Genomic DNA, 21,379 nt, shown 5'->3' with positions numbered 1-21,379 from the left:
TGTTCAGATAGTGTTTGATATCTCTTAGCTATCTGCCCCAAATTCGCTCAGCTTCCGCTGGCCTGCTCAGGATGAGTGGAAGCGTCAGCAATGCAGGGCTGAACAGGTTGGTCAGGTCCCTGTCTGCAGTCTGCATTTGCTAGTGATGGAGGTAGAAGGGAAAAAAAAAGACAAAACCAAAGATTAAACTACTGGGTGCTGTGAAGCCTATGATTAAACAACGTGATTAAGACAGAAATGCATTTTCTCTTCAAAAGAAATAGGCAAGCTGCACGTGGTAAGTGTTCTATGGTCACCAGGAGGGCTGACCCACCACTCTCCTGCAATTGGAATAATGATGGCAATGCTAGAGATAACCAAAATAATATGATCACTGATCATTAACAGAAATAATCACGAAAAGGAGTTCCAAGCAGCCAACAGTCAACAAGCGAGAACTCCCTATTCACCTTGGCGCTCTCTGGCAGCCCCGACATGATTTTTTTTTCCACCTCTCAATCCTTACTTGTCTGTCCGAGCCCCATTACCTGTGAATCTATCCCTGGAGAATGAAAACACATCTTACTGTTTGTTTGGAAAAAAAAAAAAAAGTTAATACCGACACAAGCCCTCCCTCCACACACTGCGTATCAAAGCCAAATATAAATTATTTCTGAAGTTCTCTGCTGCCGTGGCTTATTGCTGCCAGTGTGGGCTCTTTGATTAGCATGGTTTAAGTAGGACCTGACCATATGTCAGGAGAACATGTCCTTTCGAAGTGACCTCATATATCAAACACACACCCCTGGGGGGCTCCCCCCACAACCCCACGGCAATGACAGCCTCCTCCAGTAGATTTCCCGTTTTGTCACCTGTGACCGTATGCTGCCTGCTGTCACCAGTGTCAGCGGAGATGAGCCCTCGCCCATCCAGCCAGCGCTGGTCCTCCTTAACGACATCTTTCGTTTTCTCAGGGACACTCCAGCTGAGGCATAGTGTCTCTGGGCCCTGGGCTGTGATGTTTGGTGGTGAGACACTCTCAGGGATGCCTCGGGTGGTACCTGCGAGCCTGGAAATTAAACAGCAATTTATTGTCATTGTCCACTAGGAATCTTGATCAATGAAAACGTCGCTTCTGTTTTAGAGCCCTGCCGTCTGGCGTGGCATATCATTAGCAGAGGCTGGGGGAAGGAGCACCCCCCCCCCCTCCATTCTTTCCCTCTCATCCTATTTAAACAATGAAATCTGACCTTGAATACATTACATAAGTCTCCAACTACTATTTATCACAACAGGTCCGACAACAATTTTGAAGGCAGAGTGCGGCCCTCCGTTTAAACAAGTGCAACCCGCCTGGCAGACTGTCTGCCTGGAGAACTCTCTTCCATATGGCCCATCAGTGTCTTTGCATTTTAACAGCCTGATTTTGAAAAGAGAAGCATCAGTAAATATGGAGCAAAATTGAGGTCTGAACTTGCCTGCATAGAGCATGCTTTAGGCAGCATAATGGGCAGACTTCCCGGTCCCTTTCCCAAGACAACTGTATACCGTGTACACGGACACTCCGGCAAAAGAAGCAAGTGAGAAGAAAAATCAGCCAGTTACTGAGTCAGGGATGTCACAGTATGGTTCTGGATGAAAACGCACTGTTGGGAAGATATTTTTTTCCAACAGGATAAACCTGATTGCATGTTTTAACCAATTGTTCTGGCATCTGGTCGGCCCAGGTCCTGTTACACACAAAATAGAGAATTGTTCGAGAATTGTTCAGACTGTAACTTTTGATTAGGCCAATCAGCTGCCATCTGCGGCATGGCGGCAGGCTCAGTTATCAGTGGGGCTCTGTGTGCTGTGTGGTTTCTGTGACGGTGTGCAGAGCCCACTCTTGGGAAGTTTAAACCGGATGAATAGCGATAGAGCCATTCTGTCTTCTGGGGTGTCTCCCAGGCTGCTTCCGCGAAGTTGGCTCCTGAGAACTGACACTTGATTAATTTCCCCCTTAATTCTTTGTTTCTTCTCGGTCTCCTCTGAGGGGTTTTCTTTCTTCCCCATCAGTCATCACCAGGGGTGCTCTGTTTCTTTTCTCTCTGGGTCCTTGATGATCCTACCTTAACCCCTTGCTTTAGTTTCTCAGATTTTTCAAGCAAGCCCATCTCCTGGTCCGGCATCCAACTAGATGTTTTGTTTTCATTTAAAATGGCGAATGATACCTGCTGCCATCATCCTGCTCTTGAAACAGTTTGGAGCAACTTGGAGATAATCCTATCATTTTAGCATTTTTGTTTCTGCTGGCACCATCGCAACACCAGCTACCAACAACTGCAGCCACATACCTAAAAACACAAGCAACGCCTTACTTCCCTCTTTTCTGGGTGTCCAGTCTTTTGACATTGGAACGTGACACTGTCATCTACAAAGTTTATGCTTAAGAACCACAGAATCAAGTTGAAAAAATAACATGCCAGAAAGCTCATAACACTTTAAGTAACTTCTAATTTAGTGTTGGGGCACAGCCATAGCAATCCCAGGGGTGGCTATGGACAGGGGCTGCAGGCTGTATCCAGCTGCATATTCTATATAGGTTGACACCAAATATTCTAGATTCTATCACCTGCATTCTGTCGTAACTGTCTTTTTATTTATTTATTTTTTATTAAGGATAGTATTTTATAGCTCAGGCTGACCTCAAACTTACTGTATTATTTATTATCCTTTACCAAGACATCCGCTCGAGTATTGAGATCTCTCATTTGCATGGCAGGCTCACTGATTTCTGATTTTTAAGTGTGGGCAAATTTTGATGGCATGATATTTAGGTGCAAGTTATCACCTAAATGATGATAATTCTGGACATTTTACAGCTTTGTAGGCCATCCCTGACCTGTTCCATTTTCTGCCATGGTAGCAGAGTACCTATGATGGAGAAACATCCCAAGAGAAGAGTTGTCTATTTTTGCTTCAATGTTCTGGAATCTGAGAAGTGTAAGATTGGATGGCTGCCCAGGGAGTGGGGCATGATGTTGGCAACCAGGAAGGTACCCGGGCTTGTGTAAAAGCAACAGAACGTGAGAGGCGGCCTCAGGATAACCTGTATCACGGGGACTCCTCTGGTCCTGGGAATGTGGTAATACACTCCTTTGCCCGAGAAAGGAGGGCATTTGTTCCTGTGCCAGTGTGGATGCCCTGTGGCTCAGCACCAAAGGTGCCACTACCATTCAATGCCAGCTTTTGGTTTCTTTCAAAATCAGAATGTTTTTTCTTTCCCTCAATTTTCTTCCAGTGATAGATGAACTCCAATGTGCTTAGAATTTAAAGACCCAGTCCTAACATTAGCATTTATTGAGCACTGACTATTTTTTTTTTGCATTGATACCAACCCACATGGTGAGACCGATTGGGGAAAATGTCATGGCAAACCACAACAGCTATCCAGAAATAATGAATGAGAGGGGATAGAAAAGAGTCACTGGTACTGGCTGAGAGTTCGCTGTTCCTGATAAAACACTGATGTGTGGTTAAATCTCTGTGCCAGGAATCTCCTGTTCAGCATCAACAGCCAATGAAGGAGACTCACACTCTCCTCAATGCCACTTGGAGGGAGACACAGTTTACTGGCCTTGGAAAAGTCACACCCAGGATGACACACAGCCCTCATGCTGGATCCTTCTTCCCACAGTTAGGTGAGTTCCTCTCACCTTGCTGCACAGCTGGCAGCTGTGCAAGCCTTCAGCTGGTACAAATATTCCTGGATTGGCTGGATCCCCTCTGTGTCGGTGAAACTCAGCGCTGGTCCCCGAAATCGCCCCCTTCCATCTCGAGGAAGAATGTAGTGAATAACGGCCTGGAAGGTAGAAAGACGCAGGCTGTGTGGCATGCCATGCTAACCATTTTCAAACAACATGTGTGTCCTTGATCTTTACAATTACATTTATTTATCTATGCTCGTACACGTGTGTGGAGGTCAGAGGACAGCTTTGTGGAGACAGTTCTCTCCTTCCACCGCACAGGTCCCAGGGGCTGAACTCAGGAGGTCAGGATTGGTGGAGCAGGCTTTCTAACTGCCCAGCTATCTCACCAGCCCTGCCATAACATGTTTTAAAGAAATGAGGTATAACAGCATCTTAAAACATGGCACTTTTCTATGCTCAAGCGAGTGGTTCTCAATTGTACTACCTGGGGAAGATGAACTCAGGACTGAGTTGTATGCTTATCTCTGTTCATGATTAAAAAGAATTACTTTTAGCAATAGAACGATTTTGTCTTCAGTTATATTCTGCTTATTTAAAAGTAGCTCTGGTATATGTGAGGATTTGGGAATTTTGAGTAGGAATTTTGGGTTTCCTTTTATCAGGAAATATTTCCACTGAATAGATACATGGCAATATATAACTCAATCATTTCCATATTTTAGGAATTTATAAAGTTAGGTAATTCTATTTTTGAAGTAGTTTAATACCATTTGACTGTTTGGGCTTGTCCAGTTTAAGAAAACTGCGTCTTCAGGTTGCCCATCCTGGCTTATGGAGGGGCCCTGACTCCTTGAGGTGCATCTTCTCTTGAGCTGGCTTTAATAGGCTGGCTGAATCCTCACCCATAGCTGTTCCATGCAGAAGTCCTGTATCCATACACAGTACTGGGCTCAAGGTCTACGTCTGCAAAGACAAAAGGCACACTCTGGGGGTTTACTCTTTTTTTTTTTTTCAGAGACAGGGTTTCTCTGTATATCATCACTGGCTGTCCTGGAACTCACTCTGTAGACCAGGCTGGCCTCAAGTTCACAGAGATCTGCCTGCCTCTGCCTCCCAAGTGCTGGGATTAAAAGTGTGTGCCCCCACTGCACCACACTAAAAAAATTAAAGTAAAAATCGTTTTTAAATTTAATTTTTATTTTTAATTGCTCTCTCTTTCTTTCTCTCTCGTTGTGTGCATGCGTGCTGGTGCCTGCAGAGGTCAGATGACGGCCCTGGACGCCTAGGATCTGAAGTTGTAGGCAGTTGTGAGCCTCCCTCACGGGTATTAGGAATCACATTCTGGTTCTCTACAGGGGCAGTACTGACTCTTAACCTAAGAGCCACGCCTCCAACCCCTGAAACTCAAGATCTCTAAACATTTAAAACAAATGCTTCATGCTCTTACCCCTTTGTAAATAAACAGAAATCTAATCTCTCCATTTTATAAATCCCCAGATGTGGAGATGGAGTCTCACAGCCAGGACCTCTTCATTTCTGAAGAGGGCAATGTTTGTAAAGAAACTGCTGAGGGGCTAGAGTGAAGGCTCAGGGGGTAAAGTGCTTGCTGCAGAATCATAGCACCTGGCGCCATACCCAGAATGCGTGGGAAAGCCTGGGTAGGCTCAGCAGAGTTGTAACCCCAGCACTGCAGGTGGGGTGGAGACAGGCCCATCCCAGAGTGCTCAGCCAGTGAGAGCTCTTACCTCAGAAAGTAAGCTGGATAATAGACAAACGACGTGGGCCTCTGGCTTACAGACGTACACACATGCGTGCACACACACACGCATGCACATGCATGCATGCACAGGTATATGCGTACAAAAGAAATGATTGAAAAGAAGACTAATGTAAGGTTAAATTGAGTGTCTCCAAAGTTCGTGCGCCCCTTTACTTCTAGATGAGGCAGGTATGTCAAGGCTATTTTGTAGTTTTTTCACTATAAATCTTATCAGTTATTACAACCAAAGGCTACCAGGAAAGGGATGGAACTCCTGGCAAGTTCTCCAATCCTAAATGAGTTTTAAATGCAGACAGGGAACAGCAAGGGCACTCATCAGAGTGTGTTTAACCGTTTTCACAAACCAGTGAAGGCGACAGGTGAAACAGGAGACTCACAGCAAGTTCAAGGCCAGTCTCGGCAATTTAGTGAGACTCTAACAAACACATGAGAAGTGGGCTGGGGACGTAGCTCAATGGGAGAGTGCTCGCCAAGGCTGGGTAAGCTGCTGGGTTCTACGCCAGCACTGCCACAGATAAGAAAGTTTGTTTCTCATGCTCAATTTATAGCATTTTCCAGCAGACAAAGCAACTGGGTTTTAAAAGCCCCTCTAATGTAACATCAGTAGCGCATCTATTCATTTTGGAAGAAGGCTCCTGCAAGGATGTTCTAAGAGCCCTTCAAAATGTTGACTTGATTGCAGGTGGCAGATAAAAGCTGACAACTCTATGGAATAAAAACCTAACCATTTAAGAGTAAGGGTCCACTACTGTGATATTTAACTCACAGCAGGAAGCCGGAAGGCAGGGCAAACCGCGGTCTATCTTGAAGCCTTTCCTAGTGTTATTTATTAAATAATTTTTGTTTATGAGCAGTGTAATAAATCTCAACAAACAGAAGCAAAGACGTAACATTTTTAAGACCATTTCAGCCCTAGTGGGACAAATAGAACGAGTGTCCAAAGCAAGTGCTGTGCAGTAGAGGGTGTGGTCTTTGTAAGCCAGATGCTGTAGGAATAGAAGGGGCTCGTGGCTGACCTGGAAGGCCTACACCAAATACTATGACCCTTTGAGCAGGATGATGAAGGGCTACCGAAGGGGAGCCAACAGTTGAAGGAGGGGCCAAGTACATGGAAGGAAGCTCCTTGCCCATATGGAAGCTTTCAGATCTCATCTTTCAGCAGACGTCAGGTGTGGATTGGTCTGCTTCCCACAGCAAGCCCCTTTCCAGATGTGACCCCCATTCCGTCACATCCTATGGCCACACAAGATGACGGCCTTGGGAGTAAGCATGGAGAGCTGAGCTACCTAGCACAGCATCGGAGTACATTCTGGTCAGCACACTCGATTTCTGCTCCTCCTTCCCTCTGGGAGGTTTCTTGTCTCACCTGGAACACTCCATTGCTGGAATTTGGAGTGATCACTGCCTGTGGTTAGTGAGGCACAGCGATGGTTTGTGCTGTATTCAGCATTGCTTTGTTTATTTTTCTAGAGTGCATATGAATTATGTAACTTAAATGAACCCTCTCTGGCTCTACCTGTAGCAATACACCTTCGTACTCAGGAACAATCACATTCTGTAAGAACTTTAGAAACATTAGAACAGTAAAACATTGCAAGGAAGAGCAGAGGTGATTAGAAATAACCTTCGAATCTACAGAGCTTCTTATCCAGCTCAGTCAGTGCTAAGTACCCCTACTTTAGACTAACCCAGAAGTGCAAAAGGATGCTTAGATGTTACTATGTCAGTGGCTGTGACGGTTGTTCTGAGGATGACTGGCCATCCCGGGGACAGTCCCACCCTGCAGTGGTCCCCTTCTTCAGAGCAATGCTCTCAGGCCTCACCAGCCATTACTAGAAGTTAAGTTACAATGTTGAGAATAAAAATTAATAGCCATCTAATGGAATATACCAGAAAGGCACACGCAGTTTATTTACTTCTTGTTCTTTATTCTCTTTCAACTTAATTTAAAATAATACACATTCCTTTTGAGGGACAGATTAAAAAATTTAAATAACTGTCTTTGAATGCATTCAGATTATGCCTTTGATTACTATGCATCGAGTTGGCCTAAGAGTAGGCCAAGGTTGATGGACATGAGGGAGATTGTCAGAGAGAAATGGAGTCTGCATTAAAAGTAGCCTCCCACTCGGCCCACTCAGCCACTGGCAGCGGGTTCAGCATTCATCACCTACCTATGACAGAGAGTGGTTACATGTCCCGAAAGAACCGTTTTCTCTGCTGAAGAACACAATCCATCCGTTGCTACCCTCCCCGTGGGGTTGAAAAGTCCTTTTGCCACAGGGTAGATATAGGTGGTGGCAGTGAAGTCACACTGCCCACAGTGTGCTGTGGCCTCCATGGATGCTGGGCAGACAGCTACCCATAACTCTGAGTTCCTTTTGGGGAAAGGGACAAGAAAGTTTGTGAACTTCCCTTAGTCACATAGAATGCATTTTTGTATCATTTGAATGAAATACTTTACTCTTGTGATAAATGAACATCTTCAAACACATAAAAGAAAATGGCTTGCATACCAGAAAGGACAGAGATGCTGAAAGGCTTGGATTGCATTTCGGGTTTGTGTCTTCCTAGCTCTGGGAACTTTCAAAGCCTCATCTGTAGGAGCCCATGAAATGGAAACTAAATTCACCAGGATGGTCTGGTCTGTGAATCAAATGACCTCACACTCAGAGGATACGTGACAAATAAGAACTGTAGCTTTTGTGTGAACTTTGACATTTTCTTGTTATTTTGGAGAAAATATAGGATGGGTTTCTGAGAATCCGAACTTCTATGCTGTAAGAAAAGTTGGTACTGGGGCCAGTAAGAAGGCTCAGTGCATAAGGGCCCCTGATGCCAAGCTGAGTCCAATGCCTGGGTCCTCTGTGGCGGAAGGAGAGAACCATGTCCACAAAGATGGCCTCTGTCTTCTACACATCCCTTAGATTCTCCACGGCTCAAAGGTAGCCCTGACCCCAAGACACAAATAAACAAATAAATGTAATAAAAATTTAAGGAGGACAAGTTAGACCCACAACACGGAAGTTTAGAGAACCCAAGTGCTGCACATGTCCCTGTGACTGTTTTCACATCCAGGTCTTCTCTCTGAGGGACCTCTGGATGCTTCACCCCTGCTGGGAGTGCTCCACGCTGAGGAGATTAACCGCTCAGTCATTTTAAATTTGGGGCACTATAGAGAAGGTAATAATCACAGAAGACACCAAACCACATTACATTCCTATGCATAAGTAATAAATGGGGTTTAAATGGTTTTAATATTAAAATTTGATCATTTTTCTTCTCTCTTTCCTGAAAGGTTAAATTCTCTTCAAGTTTATCAAAATACCATTTCTTCAGAAAAACATGGTGATAATTCCATTTAAGAAAGACAAAGTGAATGCATATTTATCTGCTCACTGGAAACCTATCCAAATGACAGTAAGACAACGGATGACTTGTAGGAACTCAACATATAAAGTCTAAGGAAGCCGGCAGGGAAGTAACACACAGGGCATTTCAAGTACTCACACATGCCAATTATATCTCAGTCAGACTGAAAATCACATTCTATGGAGCCATCACTTGCACAAACATTTGCTTTTATTTTAACACAGTCTATTTAAGCAGTAAAGTTCTAAAGTGCATGGTTGATTTAGTGGTTTAAGCAGGATGGATAAACAGCAACAAAGCAACAACAGAGTGAGTGAGAGGGAGAGGGAGGAAAAGAGGGGGAGGGAGGGAGGGAGAGAGAGAGAGAGAGAGAGAAAGAAAGAGAGAGAAAGAAAGAGAGAAAACTGGAGATCACTGGCATGGCATGGAAAAACAAAAAGGAAACTGCTGTGGGAGAATGGTTTTACCCTGTAAAGATTTTTTTTTCTTGTGCTTGTTTAATAAAATGCTGATTGGACAGTAGCCAGGCAGGAAGTATTGGCAGGGTGACCAGGCAGGAAGTAGTGGTGGGGGCAATAAGAACAAAAGAATTCTGGGAAGAGGAAAGAGTGGGTCTGCAGTTGTAGAGGATGCAGATGAGAATGTCTCGCTGATGAAAGGTACCAAGCCATGTGACTAACAGAATTATGGGTTAAGATGTAAGAATTAATAAGAAGCCTGAGCTAATAGGCCAACCAGTTTATGATTAATGTAGGCCTCTGTGTATTTCTTTGGGACTGTACAACTGTGGGACCTGGTGGGACAGAAACCTCTGTCAACAGGAAACTGTGTCCCTGGATGGCTCCATAGCCCTAAGGGGGGCTGTCAGCAGCAAGTGTATTGCTATTGGCTGCAGTTAGCCATGCCTGCCTGAATGAGACAAGCCGCAAAAGAGTTAGTGCAGATGAGAGGGGCAGAGAGCACGTGCTAGAAGGACAAAGCCGGGACCCAGGTTTGAAATAGTGACAGGAAAAGTCAATCTGCATGGCACACACTACCAGTGCCCCTGTGGGTCCCTACACAGCCGGCAGCCAGGCAAACCCCACTGCCAACCTGGAGGAGAGAGAATACAGCAGTACTTGTTAGGAGTCCTGATCATGTGACTCCCTGACAAAGAGTCTCCCTGCCAGGTGGTAACCCTGCCACGCTTCCCACTGACAGACAGACCATGATGGGCACGGCAAGTCCCCAGTCAGCCTCTGATGAAAGAGGCTCTTACAAATACTAGAGACTAGGAGGCTCAGGGCAAGCAACAATAAACCAAGAAGAGTCAAACCTGTGCTAAAGAAGCAAACAACGCCATTCAAAGATAAAGCAAACCCACAAAACCCAACCAAACCAATGCCCTCAGGAACAAAACCATCCCCATCCAACCCAAAAAGTCCTTTAGACAAAATGGTTCCATTTCCTGTTTTAATTAATAGGAAAGTTGAAAGATAAGTGGAAGGCAGTACCTCAAGGAGGTGAAAAAAGATGAAGTAATCAGTGGACGAGAAACTGCTAGAAGGAAATATTAAAAGGTGGATTTAAGAAGATCAGGACCGACTAAGAGGTGAGAACTAAGGCAAGGGCAGCAGAAAAAAAAAAAAACATCAAGTGAATCATAAAACTGCACCCCTAGAAAGGGAGGTGAACTCCAGGCTAACTGACACTCCACATATCATTTTAAGTTTGGGGATGCAGCTCACTGATCAAGCGAGTGCAAGGCTGTGAACCTCACCTCCAATGCTACAAAGACAGACTGACTGACTGTGGATTATCGTTAGTCCACGCAGGGGCTCCTTCTCATGAAGTAAGATGATGCGGACATGTCTTAAGTGAGGACATAGATGAATGCTGGTACTCAGCTCGCTTTCTCTGCCTACCCATAGCACAGCATTGCCTACCCTGGGGTTAGCGCTCCACACTGCCTGCCCCCTGGGTTAGTGCTCCACACTGCCTGCCCCCTGGGTTAGTGCTCCTTGGGTTAGTGCTCCGCCTCAGTCCTTTCCTCCAGAAAACCCCTCATAGCACACCCAGGGATGTGATTCCAGCTATTTCTAAATCACTGAGATTGACAATTGAATCACCACAGGTGGCAGCTGCAGTACTCAGGGCTGTGCTGCACAGGGGCCAGGGAGGACAGTGCTCGGTCTGGGAGCACACACTTCCTGTCACCCACTCATCTGAAGTGCTGGGCAAAGCTTTCCCCAGAACAGCTAATCATTAGGAATTCCTTTAGAATTCATCGCTGTGGCATCAATCATGACAAACTCATCCGGTATTAATATGGATAGGACACAAGAATGAATAATGCACACATGAGGTTTTATATTCCTATTTTAGAAAAATAGTTATGAACCATGTATTTCTCTTTTCTTCGTCAAGGCGGCCCCTCCGAGAGGCTTTCTATCAATTACCTTCATCGCCATTGCAGCCGAAATCTGGTCAGGACAAACATATTTCAAAGGATTCTCTCCAACTCCATTACAGCATCGCCGGCTCTCTGGAATAAGTTCAGTGTCACAGCACTTCGCTGGCACCGGGTCATTCTTTTTAACGTGTGCTTTAGACTCTCCGTGGGAAGCTGAGCAGCATATGGTATCTGACATCTTCACATAATCCTGCCCACAACACAGCACTCCTGCAACAATAAAATGTTATATATGAATATCAAATAAAAAAGGGAAGAAAACTGAGGTAGCCGTAAAGCTTGGTATAAAAGCGTCAGACTCGGGCCGTTTCGGCGAAGGAGCCCTAGCAAGGGTAGCGTCTCTCCACCAAGGTGAATTAAATGTGCGGTGAGAGTCCTTCTTAGCCAGAGCGCCAGGCACTCATCAGGAAAAGAACACACAAGAGGAACCATTCGGAAATCATTCAGCTAGGCCAGACTCTGCCCGCACTCCATTAAAAAAAAGAAAGACAGAAAGAAAGGTTGGGTTTCTGTCAAAACCACCTTCCCCTTTTGTGATGATAACAGCATGTTGCTCAAGTAGGTTTGCTAGATTAAAAGATCCTAGAGAGAAAGCTGGAGACATTCACAAGGGAGGCTGGGCCACCCAGGACTCTGGGATGAGAGCCAGGCAGAGTGGAAATATAGAGACATCCAGATGAGCCACCCTGGGTAAGAGCTCCGTGAGCTGCCGCCTGTCTTTGTCTGGGGTGTGCATTTGCCTCCCCTGAAGTCTGAGACAGCTGTAGAGTCCCTTTCTCTCAGAATTATATTGGGTATGTGCAACCAAGCCGGGGCTATTGCTCAGTTGGTAGAGCGCTTGCCTAAGTTTGGTCTCTAATCCATACTGTATAAGCCAGATGGCATCACACCTCGTGATACCAACATTAGGGAGGTGGAGACAGAAAATCAGAAGAACCAAGTTATTTTCAGTGACATGTTGAAGGGAAGGCCATCTTGGGATCCTGTGGTACCTAAGAAGATGATAATGACAGCAAACACAGCTGGTCAAAAGTCCCCAACAGCCACACCTCTACAAACTTACATCAGAAGGGGAGATGACGCTGTGACCACAACTGGCCAAGAGGCAGAGATACAGAGGCTATGGCACGCTCAAGCCTAAATGGAATGTGTACCATAAGCTCTTCTCACAAGGCTCAGGGTCCGTTGTGAAATGGTTAGAAAGTGTGCAGGAGGCTGTGGATGACTCCGAAGAAACATTGCCTTCTAGGTACAGCTGCACAGCCAATCACAGCGTCATACACAGTCTCTGGTGCAAGCCAGGGTCATCCCAGATCCCAGCAGGGAGTGGGAGCTGAGTAGGAAGTCTCTCCACTTCTGAAGAGCTAAAGGCAATTGTTAGCTGCTGCAGGAGGGAGAGTCACTCTTTCTAAGAGTGAGGTCTCTGGTAAGATGATCATTTTCTAGGGCAAAGCCAGACATTTAGGAAGAACAAATTGGCCTTGATGGGATGGTTGAAAAAGATTTTAAAAAGAAAGGACACAAAATTGGGTGGGTAGGGGAGATCTGGAAGAAGTTGGGGAGGTGAGTGAACATGACCAGAACCCACTATAAAAAATTCTCAACAAGCTAAGTGAAGTACATCACAAACCTCACGTACACACCCCTAACAAACCAGTGAAGCCTGTTTGCCACCCCAGAAGAACAAGCATGACAGCCAGCCACTATTTTCTGAGTCTCACGCAGCCCTGGGTCTATCAAATGACGTGGTTGTAAGGCTGGGGACACCAAAATAAGGGCACGTCACCAACTTTCCATCCGCAGAGACATCTATGCCTGAAGGGCCAATAGGCTTTTCTCCCAATGACCAAATGTCTACCATGTATCGCCATAGAAGAAACCAACATCAATTTAGACATAAAAGAGCCAGTTAGATAAACAATGCTCTGGAGTTGGATTTTGCTAGAAATCAAGGTGTCTAGATGGCATGTCATCATGTTGTCTAAATAGAATTTGCATCTGGCCGCAAAGCAGCGCCACTTGATGAATGATTCATTTTAATTAGAGTTCTGTTTGTTTATTATTCGTCCCAACCAATAATGCAAAGAAATTCAAATTTCAAGTGGTCTAGAGTCCTGAATTGTTTAATCTGGTCCTGTACAAACGTCCATATTAGGAGCAGCATCCCTAATAACAGGCCAGAGTTCTTAAAGCTTTTAAAAAAAAGGTCATTCAGAAAGATCTCAGTGTGGTGAATCTCTTAAAGGAAGACACTATGCAGTCAGGGCTCTGAAGAACTATCATACTAGTGTTCAACTTCAAAAAAATTCTCACTATTTAAAAATTGTATACTTGACTACTCATAGATACTGATCGTTACATTTTGATGTGTAATATGCTAAACTAAGTGTGATAAGTCTTCCAAGTCACTGAAAGTAAACAACGATATTAACAATCTTTATTTTCATTCCCAGGACATGTGCTCTGTAATGAGATTCGCACTGCAAGGTTCTCACTGCAGACTGAGTCTTAATTCTATGGATAAAGACAGGTATATTCATGCAAAACGCCAGTGTCTTCTTATAAATGTGTGTTTTCATACACACAAAAATAAAAGTGACCGCCATGCGCCTAAGTTTGGTATTGTTTGGAAATTGTTTTTCTGCTGCCTTCAGATCATAAATTTAAACATACCCTTGGATTCTTGGCTGTCACTTTTCTCCTCTTGTAATTTTCTTAAAACTATTCATGTTTCCATTTTAGAGAGCAATCAAAACCTGAAAACTGGTCTTTTAGGGAGGAGAGTACAGTCTCCCCCTCCGCTCGCAAATTATTGCATGGCTTCACCATGCTCTAAGTATGAAATCAAAATGCAGACATTGACCTAATTCGAAACCCTAATCAGTCATCTGATCGCTCTGAGGGACTTTTGACAGGTCAACTAAAATTTTGATAATGAACTGTTTTTATACGAGGGGAGGAAAAGAAAGGATGCTTTTTTTTTTGACAAAGGCTTCATCTTGGCTTTTCTGAATTGAAAATTTTCAGGCGAGATTTCACTCACATAACAAGAAGTGCCTCCCTTTCTAGTTTCCTTGGCCAACCATTACTTCTTCAATTATTATCAACCTTGTTCCAGTGTGATAAATTGCTAATTACTTAATACTCTAATCAGCGTTCATTCTTTGCACAGATAAACCATGACAGTGCCATTAATTTAAATAGTAATTTCACTTAATGGCCAGAACGGCACACCAGATTTTTATGCAGCATTTTCTGAAGTCTGCATCCATCACTGTGATATTCTGACATAAAGATGTCTGACGTGCACTAACTCACTTAGGGAGAGCAGATGTTGCAGGAGAGGGGCTTGGTGGTACTACCCATGGTGCCTCACTTCAGCATGAATGAGCAGCAAATCCAGAGACAGACTGGCTTCCGAAAGGCATGGCAACAACCTTTGACCCCTGCCTAATTTATCACCCACAGCACTTGACTTTTGAACCTCGACACACAGAAGTCTCAATTTTAAACAAGCTCAAAGAAAAACCAAACAGGTCATCTCTTATTGATGGCTTGGGCCGTTCTTCCAAGGCTCTTCATTATGTTTGTGTGAATATGGAGAGTGTCTTTGAGCAAGACACAGAGAGGTGCGTGTGAGTAGATATTTCCATTTCGGGTCGGCCTGCGTGCACAGGCTTTCACATCATGTATACATACAGCCCCTGGTAGATGGCGGCTCTTGAAGACACGCTTGAAATCATACTATCAAGTATGGCACCAGCATTTCTTTAACATACAGGACTAGTGAGGAAATATTTGTCAATGCATCTGTCTGATGATTTGTAAGCAGTTTAAGTCTGTACAATGTGCCTTACACTCTCCAAAGAAGACTAACAGATAAAACCGGTAAAGTAGAAAAAAATCAGTCCTGGGTAAGAAAACTCATACTGAACCCTGGGCTGGACTAGGGACCGTCATATTTTAGCACAAGGGGTTCTGTGCTTCAGGCATAGAAGAGAGAAGAAACGGATTACAATTAGCCCTCAGAACAAACTTAGAAAATTAGGGGCAGAACAGTTAAAAAAAAAAAAAAGATAAGAAAAAAGACATTCTTGCTTGTGATGACCAGTAGGTGGCGCTATGGCCACCATCACAAAACCGAGGAAGACATTAAGCTTGTTCCTCAAACCACTGCCATATATTTTAAAACATTACATGCTACATTTTCCAAAAGACCATCGGGGTTGTATGGAGACATTTTTGGAGCAATCGCTTCCAGTCAGCTCTTGCACCGTGGAATCCTGTAGTTACCCCCCTCCACCTTTTTTAAGAAACTTGGAAATTCCATTCTAGGAAAAAAATGTTCTTTTTTTTTTTTTTTTTGGAGGTCTTCATTGATTTTTCTCAAAGCAGAGTCTAGGGTCCATGTAAACCCAGAATTTTGCCATGAAACAAAGACTTTATAAACCTGATTTATTATCTCTCTCTCTCTCTCTCTCTCTCTCTCTCTCTCTCTCTGTGTGTGTGTGTGTGTGTGTGTGTGTGTGTAAACATATTCTAAAAGCAGGGAATGATCTTGGTCATGGCTAACATCCTCTCTGAATGATAGACAATGTTTTTATTTTGTCTTTTAATATTAAGGAATGCATCAAGTCTGAGCCCAAATTAACGGCGTACATGATAAAACCATACATGCAAAACACTAAGGGAAAAATGTGTAATAAGGAGATTTAAAATATATTGGGAGAAAATGGTTAAGAATACATATCGGCGGGAATGACTTCCTTCCCAAGGTACCTGTATAACACTCCCACACAGCTCATCCGCCCAGAGAGAGCACTAAAAAACATAAACGCTACCCCAGCACTTCTGCTCCTCCGGCATCTGTTAATTCACTCCATTTATAAAATACATATTGACAAAGACAACTGAACTGGGACCAGGGAGATTTGATTTGGTGTGAGAAAGTCAATTCAATGTGATTTTGTTAAGGGGCTCCTGCAGGCAAATAAAAGAGTTTAAGTAATAAAGTACATAAAGAGATGGTTTACGAGCCAGGCCGGTGTCGTGGCGGGCTCCCAATGCCGGGCGCTGGGAGAGGCTGGGTTTTGGAACAGTGTTGTAGGATCTGAGCCTTGTCCGGCGGCTGTGAAGGTGGCTAGGGTGTGGAGAAGCAGGCCTGTGAGCGCTCGTAATCGCTGGGGAGACCAGAAGGAGAGACAGCTGAGGAGGAGCGAGAGCTCAGAACCTGGCTGTTTTTAGTGTGTCTGAAGGTCAAAGCAATAAAGAGATTTTTTTTCTGCTTTGTTTTACAAGTACTGAGCCTCTGTCTCCTCCACTGTGGCTACCAGAGATAATGGAGGCATAGATAGCACTGCAGAAACATGTCACTCTTGCTTCCTGGGACTTGAAGAATGTCATTCTCAGGAAGGCTTCAGTGTGGACTGGTGAGAGAACCCAAACTAAGAGGATTCAGCGGTTAAGGTCCTGCTCTGCAGGACTCAAGTTTGGTGCTTAGCACAGAGGGCTCACAGCTCTCTGGGACTCCACCTCTAGGGGACCTGATGCCCTCTTATGGTCTCCATCGGCAACTGCAGGCATGTGCCTATACCCCTCACACATACATATAATTCAAAGTAACAAAAGTAATTCCTTTTGAAAAAGAAACGTTTGACTGGTGAGCTCTCATCATCATAGTGAAGTAAAAGAGGTGATTCTGAAACGTGGGTCTATCAGTGCTCTTCAAGGGTATAAAGATGGCAGGCAATTTGCATCCTTGCTTTTGTGTATGTGTGTGTGTGTGTGTATGTGTGTGTATGTGTGTGTGTGTGTGTGTGTGTGTGCATATGTGTTTACAATGCACTTCTACTGAAAGTGAGAATCTTTACATTTGAAAGAATTCTCCAGAAGGTTAAGAATCCATCCTAGAGGGCAGTGGCCTTTCCGCGGCTTTCCCTTCTGGCAACAGTGCTCTCGCGTCACTTTCCCTCCTTGTACTTTCTGCCACTCAGATTTAATTAGTTTTTGTAAATCAGAGCTATGACAATCACATCCACTTTTCCTGGAGCACTAACCAAATCCTGGGCCGACTCAAACCTGTCTCCCTCTATTTCACTGTGTAGGTGATGCGCCGCCCATAGGCCAACATGGCACCATGGGCGTCCATTCTCCACTAGGTCAAGCCGCTTCTCTCAAGACCTTACTCAGCGTGAGTGAATGAAAGTCTGTATTGGGGCTCAAATCAGTGCTGGCAGTATAATGACCCAAGGCTTGCTGATGTGTAGATGGGCTAGTGACGTCACCGAAGATAACCTGACTCAAGTGGAAAGAACCAGAGTGTAGACAGGTGATTCTCAACCTGTGGATTGCAACCCCTTGGGGAGTGTCACATATCAGACATCCTGTATAGTAGATATTTATATTATGATTTTATAACAGTAGCAACATTACAGTTATGAAGCAGCAATGAAATAAAATGATTTTATGGTTGGGGTGTCACCACAACATGGAGGAACTGTATGAAAGGGTCACAGCATTAGGAAGGGTAAGAACCACTGGGTTAGCTGGACACTACACACTGAATACAGTTACTGCAGTCAGCCCCACAGATAGGAAGGCCAGCCACCGCAAACACTTGCAGAGAAGAAAATCTGAACTACGCTGCGATCCCAAGGAGATCCTTGGTACAGATCCCCCCCCCAAACTTTTGCATTAAAAAGTATGGGGCATGTATGCGAGCTCAGAGGGCTGTGCCTTTCCTGTTAGTCCCTTGCTTACCCTTCCAGGCATGTCTGACCAACATGACTTTGTGCTGGGCCATGTTCATAAGCATCCTTAGCTCTGCAGTTCATTAGCCACAGGTTAGATGTACCTGCCAGGGCAGACTGGCATCGGCTTTCCAGTCATATTTGCATACCCATGTTTTAAAATAGCTATATCAAACCCAAGAGTCACATAGGAGAAAACACATATTGTGTTATTTTCCTGAGATGGATTGTCTCCATAAAATTATCTCCAGTTTCACCCACTTTCCCAAACATGACTTTGATATTTTTTATGACTGAAAAAACATCTGTTGTATATGTATGATGTTTCCCCTGTTGTTGACCCTCAGGCTGGTCCCGTAACTCAGCTCCCATGAGTAGCGCTGCAGCAAAGACCGCTGTGATGTCCGTCTGTGAAGCCCTCTGGGTAAATACCCAGAAGTGCTATAGCTGGGTCATGTGGAAGATCTATCTTCAGCTTTTAGAGGAACCTCCATGTTGACTTCCATCGTGACCCTCTCGTCTATATTTTCACCATCAGTACAGAATTCTTCCCCTTTGTCCATGAGAATCTCAATGTCGTTTTAATTTGCATCTCTCTGGTGGCTAGTGAAGTTGGAATTTCTTTTGTCCTATTAATTGGAAACTTTATTGTGAATCATCTACTCAATTCATTAACCCATTTATGATGTGTTTTGATTTCTTATTTTTGAGTTGTCTATTCTGGGTCAGTAGTTTTCAACCTGTGAGTCATGACTCCCACGGGGTTCACATATCAGATATTTATACTATGACTCATAACAGTAGCAAAACTGCTACAACAAAATCGTTTTATGGTGGGGGATCACCACAAGAGGAGAAATGTATTAAAGGGCTGCAGCAATAGGAAGCCTGAGAACCCCGAGCTGGGCTAGATATCAACCCCTTGTTGAATCCATAACTGGCAATGAATTCTCCCATTTTGCAGGCTAATATTCCTCAACTGTTTCCTTTGTTGTGTGGAACCAGTTCAGTTCTTGAAATCTCATTTGTCACTTGTCACATTTTCCTAAGTGACTAGATGCTCAGAAGTCCTTGCCGGTGCCAATGTCTTGAAGTGTTTTCCCTAATGGGAAAATTATTTCTTAATAAGGATATATTTACTTAACCAAACAAAACGCTTAAAACGGGAAGATAATTAAACGAGAGGAAGTAAAATATTACATTTAGCTAAGCACATTCATAATTTGCAGGGTTATGAGGGATAATAAATTTCCCTAGAGCTCATACATGCGCAATGTCAGCATGTGAGATTCTGATAATAACATTAATATCTAAAAAAATTTAAATAAAAAATACCTTAGTCCTTGACTTGATGTCTCTAGACCAAAAATATAAAAATTCCAAATATCAAGTTTGTTGTTACTGGCTTTATGTTGCTTTGTTTTTGTTTTCTGGTAGATTTATTTTGGTATAGAGGGTCCTTAAAGAGGGAATTTACAAAACTGTTTATCTTGGTGACATCTCAGAAATGGCTGACAGGGGATTCTAGAGCATAGACTTCAGCCGCTCTTTTCTTCCCATGATCCAGATCTGGCTGATTTCCTTCTTGCTCCCTGAATCTTGAGTTCCTTCTCCCTTGCCCATCTCTCCTCTCCCTCACACGCCTTCAGCAGTTCCTTCCCATTTCCTGTGTTGCCCTTCTTAGACATTTTTCCTTCCATGGACCTTATTCTGTGACTGTTTTCAAGGTGTAAGTAGACGGTGGCCATGCCAAGCAGTCAGATGATTTAAACTAATCCAGAGGTTGTATCATGTAAGCAATGAGTCACCAAGCTTTAATAAGGAAAGGCCTGAGTTCAATGAGAACTTAGGGAGCTCACGCACCATCTTGGATGTCCTGCTCCGTGAATTAGTCCTCATGAGACCTACAGCAAGATGAATTGATAGGAAACCATCGGATAGTATCTGCCTATGTTTAGATTCATGAAGAGTAGGAAAATAAGACAAGAATTCAGTGCAGCTATCCTCCAGGTCTTTCCTGCTCAAATTCATTGCTCAAGAGACTATGCTACTAGACAACAACAACAAACTGATAGAAATACAAATTTAACAAGACTGAATCAAAAAAATATAGAAAACCAGAAGGGACTCAGTAATTCATAATAAGATTATATGATTTACCAAACAACTCCCCATAAGAAACACAGTGGACAAGTGACTTCCTTGGCGAATTCTACTTATCCTTAAAGAAATTAACACCAATGTCTTCTTCCAGAAAGACTGAAGAATGGGGAATGACTCCCAACTTAACTGTGAGTTATACAAAACCCCGATATTAAAACCACACAAAGATGCTGGAATGAAGAGAATTGTAGATGGGAAGCCCTTGGGAATAGCAACTTTGAACAACAACAACAACAAAAAACCAACCAAACAAACAAACAAAAAAAACCACTTCATGGCCAAGTTGGATTTATTCTGAGAATGGAAAATTCTCCAATAAAACAACATGGTGCCGTGAGGAAATTCTGCCACAACACAGGGCTGACAGCCTGAGTTCAACACCTGAACCCCTCAATGGAAGGAGAGAGTCTACTCCCACAACCTGCCTTCTGACTTCCACAAATGCACCATGGCACACACACACACAATAACAATACAGTCCAAAAAGATTAAAGCGGTTTTAAAATTATGCATATGTGTGTGTGTGGGAGGGTGGGCCTTGGCACGTTAGCATCGGTGCATGTGGAGCCAGAAGCTGATGTTGGGCACTCCCGAAGCTGGAGTTAGAGGTAGCTGAGGGTCCCTGACACAGGTGCCGGGGGACAGAACCCAGGTCCTCTGTAAGAGTAATTCGCACTCTCCACCACTGAGCCGTCTCTCCAGCCTCATTAACAATCATTTTTAAAAGGTTAGCAAATCAAAGTTAATCAATATAATACAACATCATCCTAACACCCCAATAAGGGGTGGTGGGGGACATGCTCTCAGCTGAAGAAGAAAAGGCATGAAAGAAAGCTTTGTCTCTTTCATTCTACTCCACAGAGCAGGAATAGAAGGAAACCGTCCCAGTATTAGCGGGTGTGAATAGGAAGAGTGGCTGACTAACAACCAACTCAAAACAGAACCACTGGAAGATCGGAAGGAGACAGAGATACCGGCCTCCAGTTCTTACCATTGGAGTGTTGGGTGGTAGCCAGAACAATTACACAGATAAAGAAAAAACAGGCATCCAGAACCAAACAAGTCAGGCAATCCATGTATGTTCTCAGACTATAGGATCTTAAAAGGGAGTAAAGTTCCATTTATTAAAATGAATTCCATTTATGAAAAGGAATACCAGGACTACTCAATGAATTCATCAATGTTTCAATATATA

The 21,379-nt window shown here is 43.8% G+C and overlaps 1 protein-coding gene across 1 annotated transcript in view; it reads right to left on the bottom strand.

The window, feature by feature from the left end:
- Ush2a (usherin) overlaps nucleotides 1-21,379 on the bottom strand; it is a 669,744-nt gene that overhangs the window by 141,574 nt on the left and 506,791 nt on the right. Inside the window, 10 exon segments of the mRNA XM_041635252.1 lie at nucleotides 852-1,048; nucleotides 2,832-2,840; nucleotides 3,675-3,820; nucleotides 4,436-4,482; nucleotides 4,485-4,653; nucleotides 7,643-7,826; nucleotides 7,965-8,094; nucleotides 9,858-9,912; nucleotides 11,259-11,482; nucleotides 11,919-12,017. Of these exon segments, the coding sequence (XP_041491186.1) occupies nucleotides 852-1,048; nucleotides 2,832-2,840; nucleotides 3,675-3,820; nucleotides 4,436-4,482; nucleotides 4,485-4,653; nucleotides 7,643-7,826; nucleotides 7,965-8,094; nucleotides 9,858-9,912; nucleotides 11,259-11,482; nucleotides 11,919-12,017 (1,260 nt within the window).

The sequence above is a fragment of the Microtus oregoni genome, unplaced genomic scaffold (genome assembly GCF_018167655.1).
Source record: "Microtus oregoni isolate MIOR12 unplaced genomic scaffold, Mior012 000047F_ref0000412, whole genome shotgun sequence".
Lineage (NCBI taxonomy): Eukaryota > Metazoa > Chordata > Mammalia > Rodentia > Cricetidae > Microtus > Microtus oregoni.
This window is presented reverse-complemented; position numbering and strand designations above follow the sequence as displayed.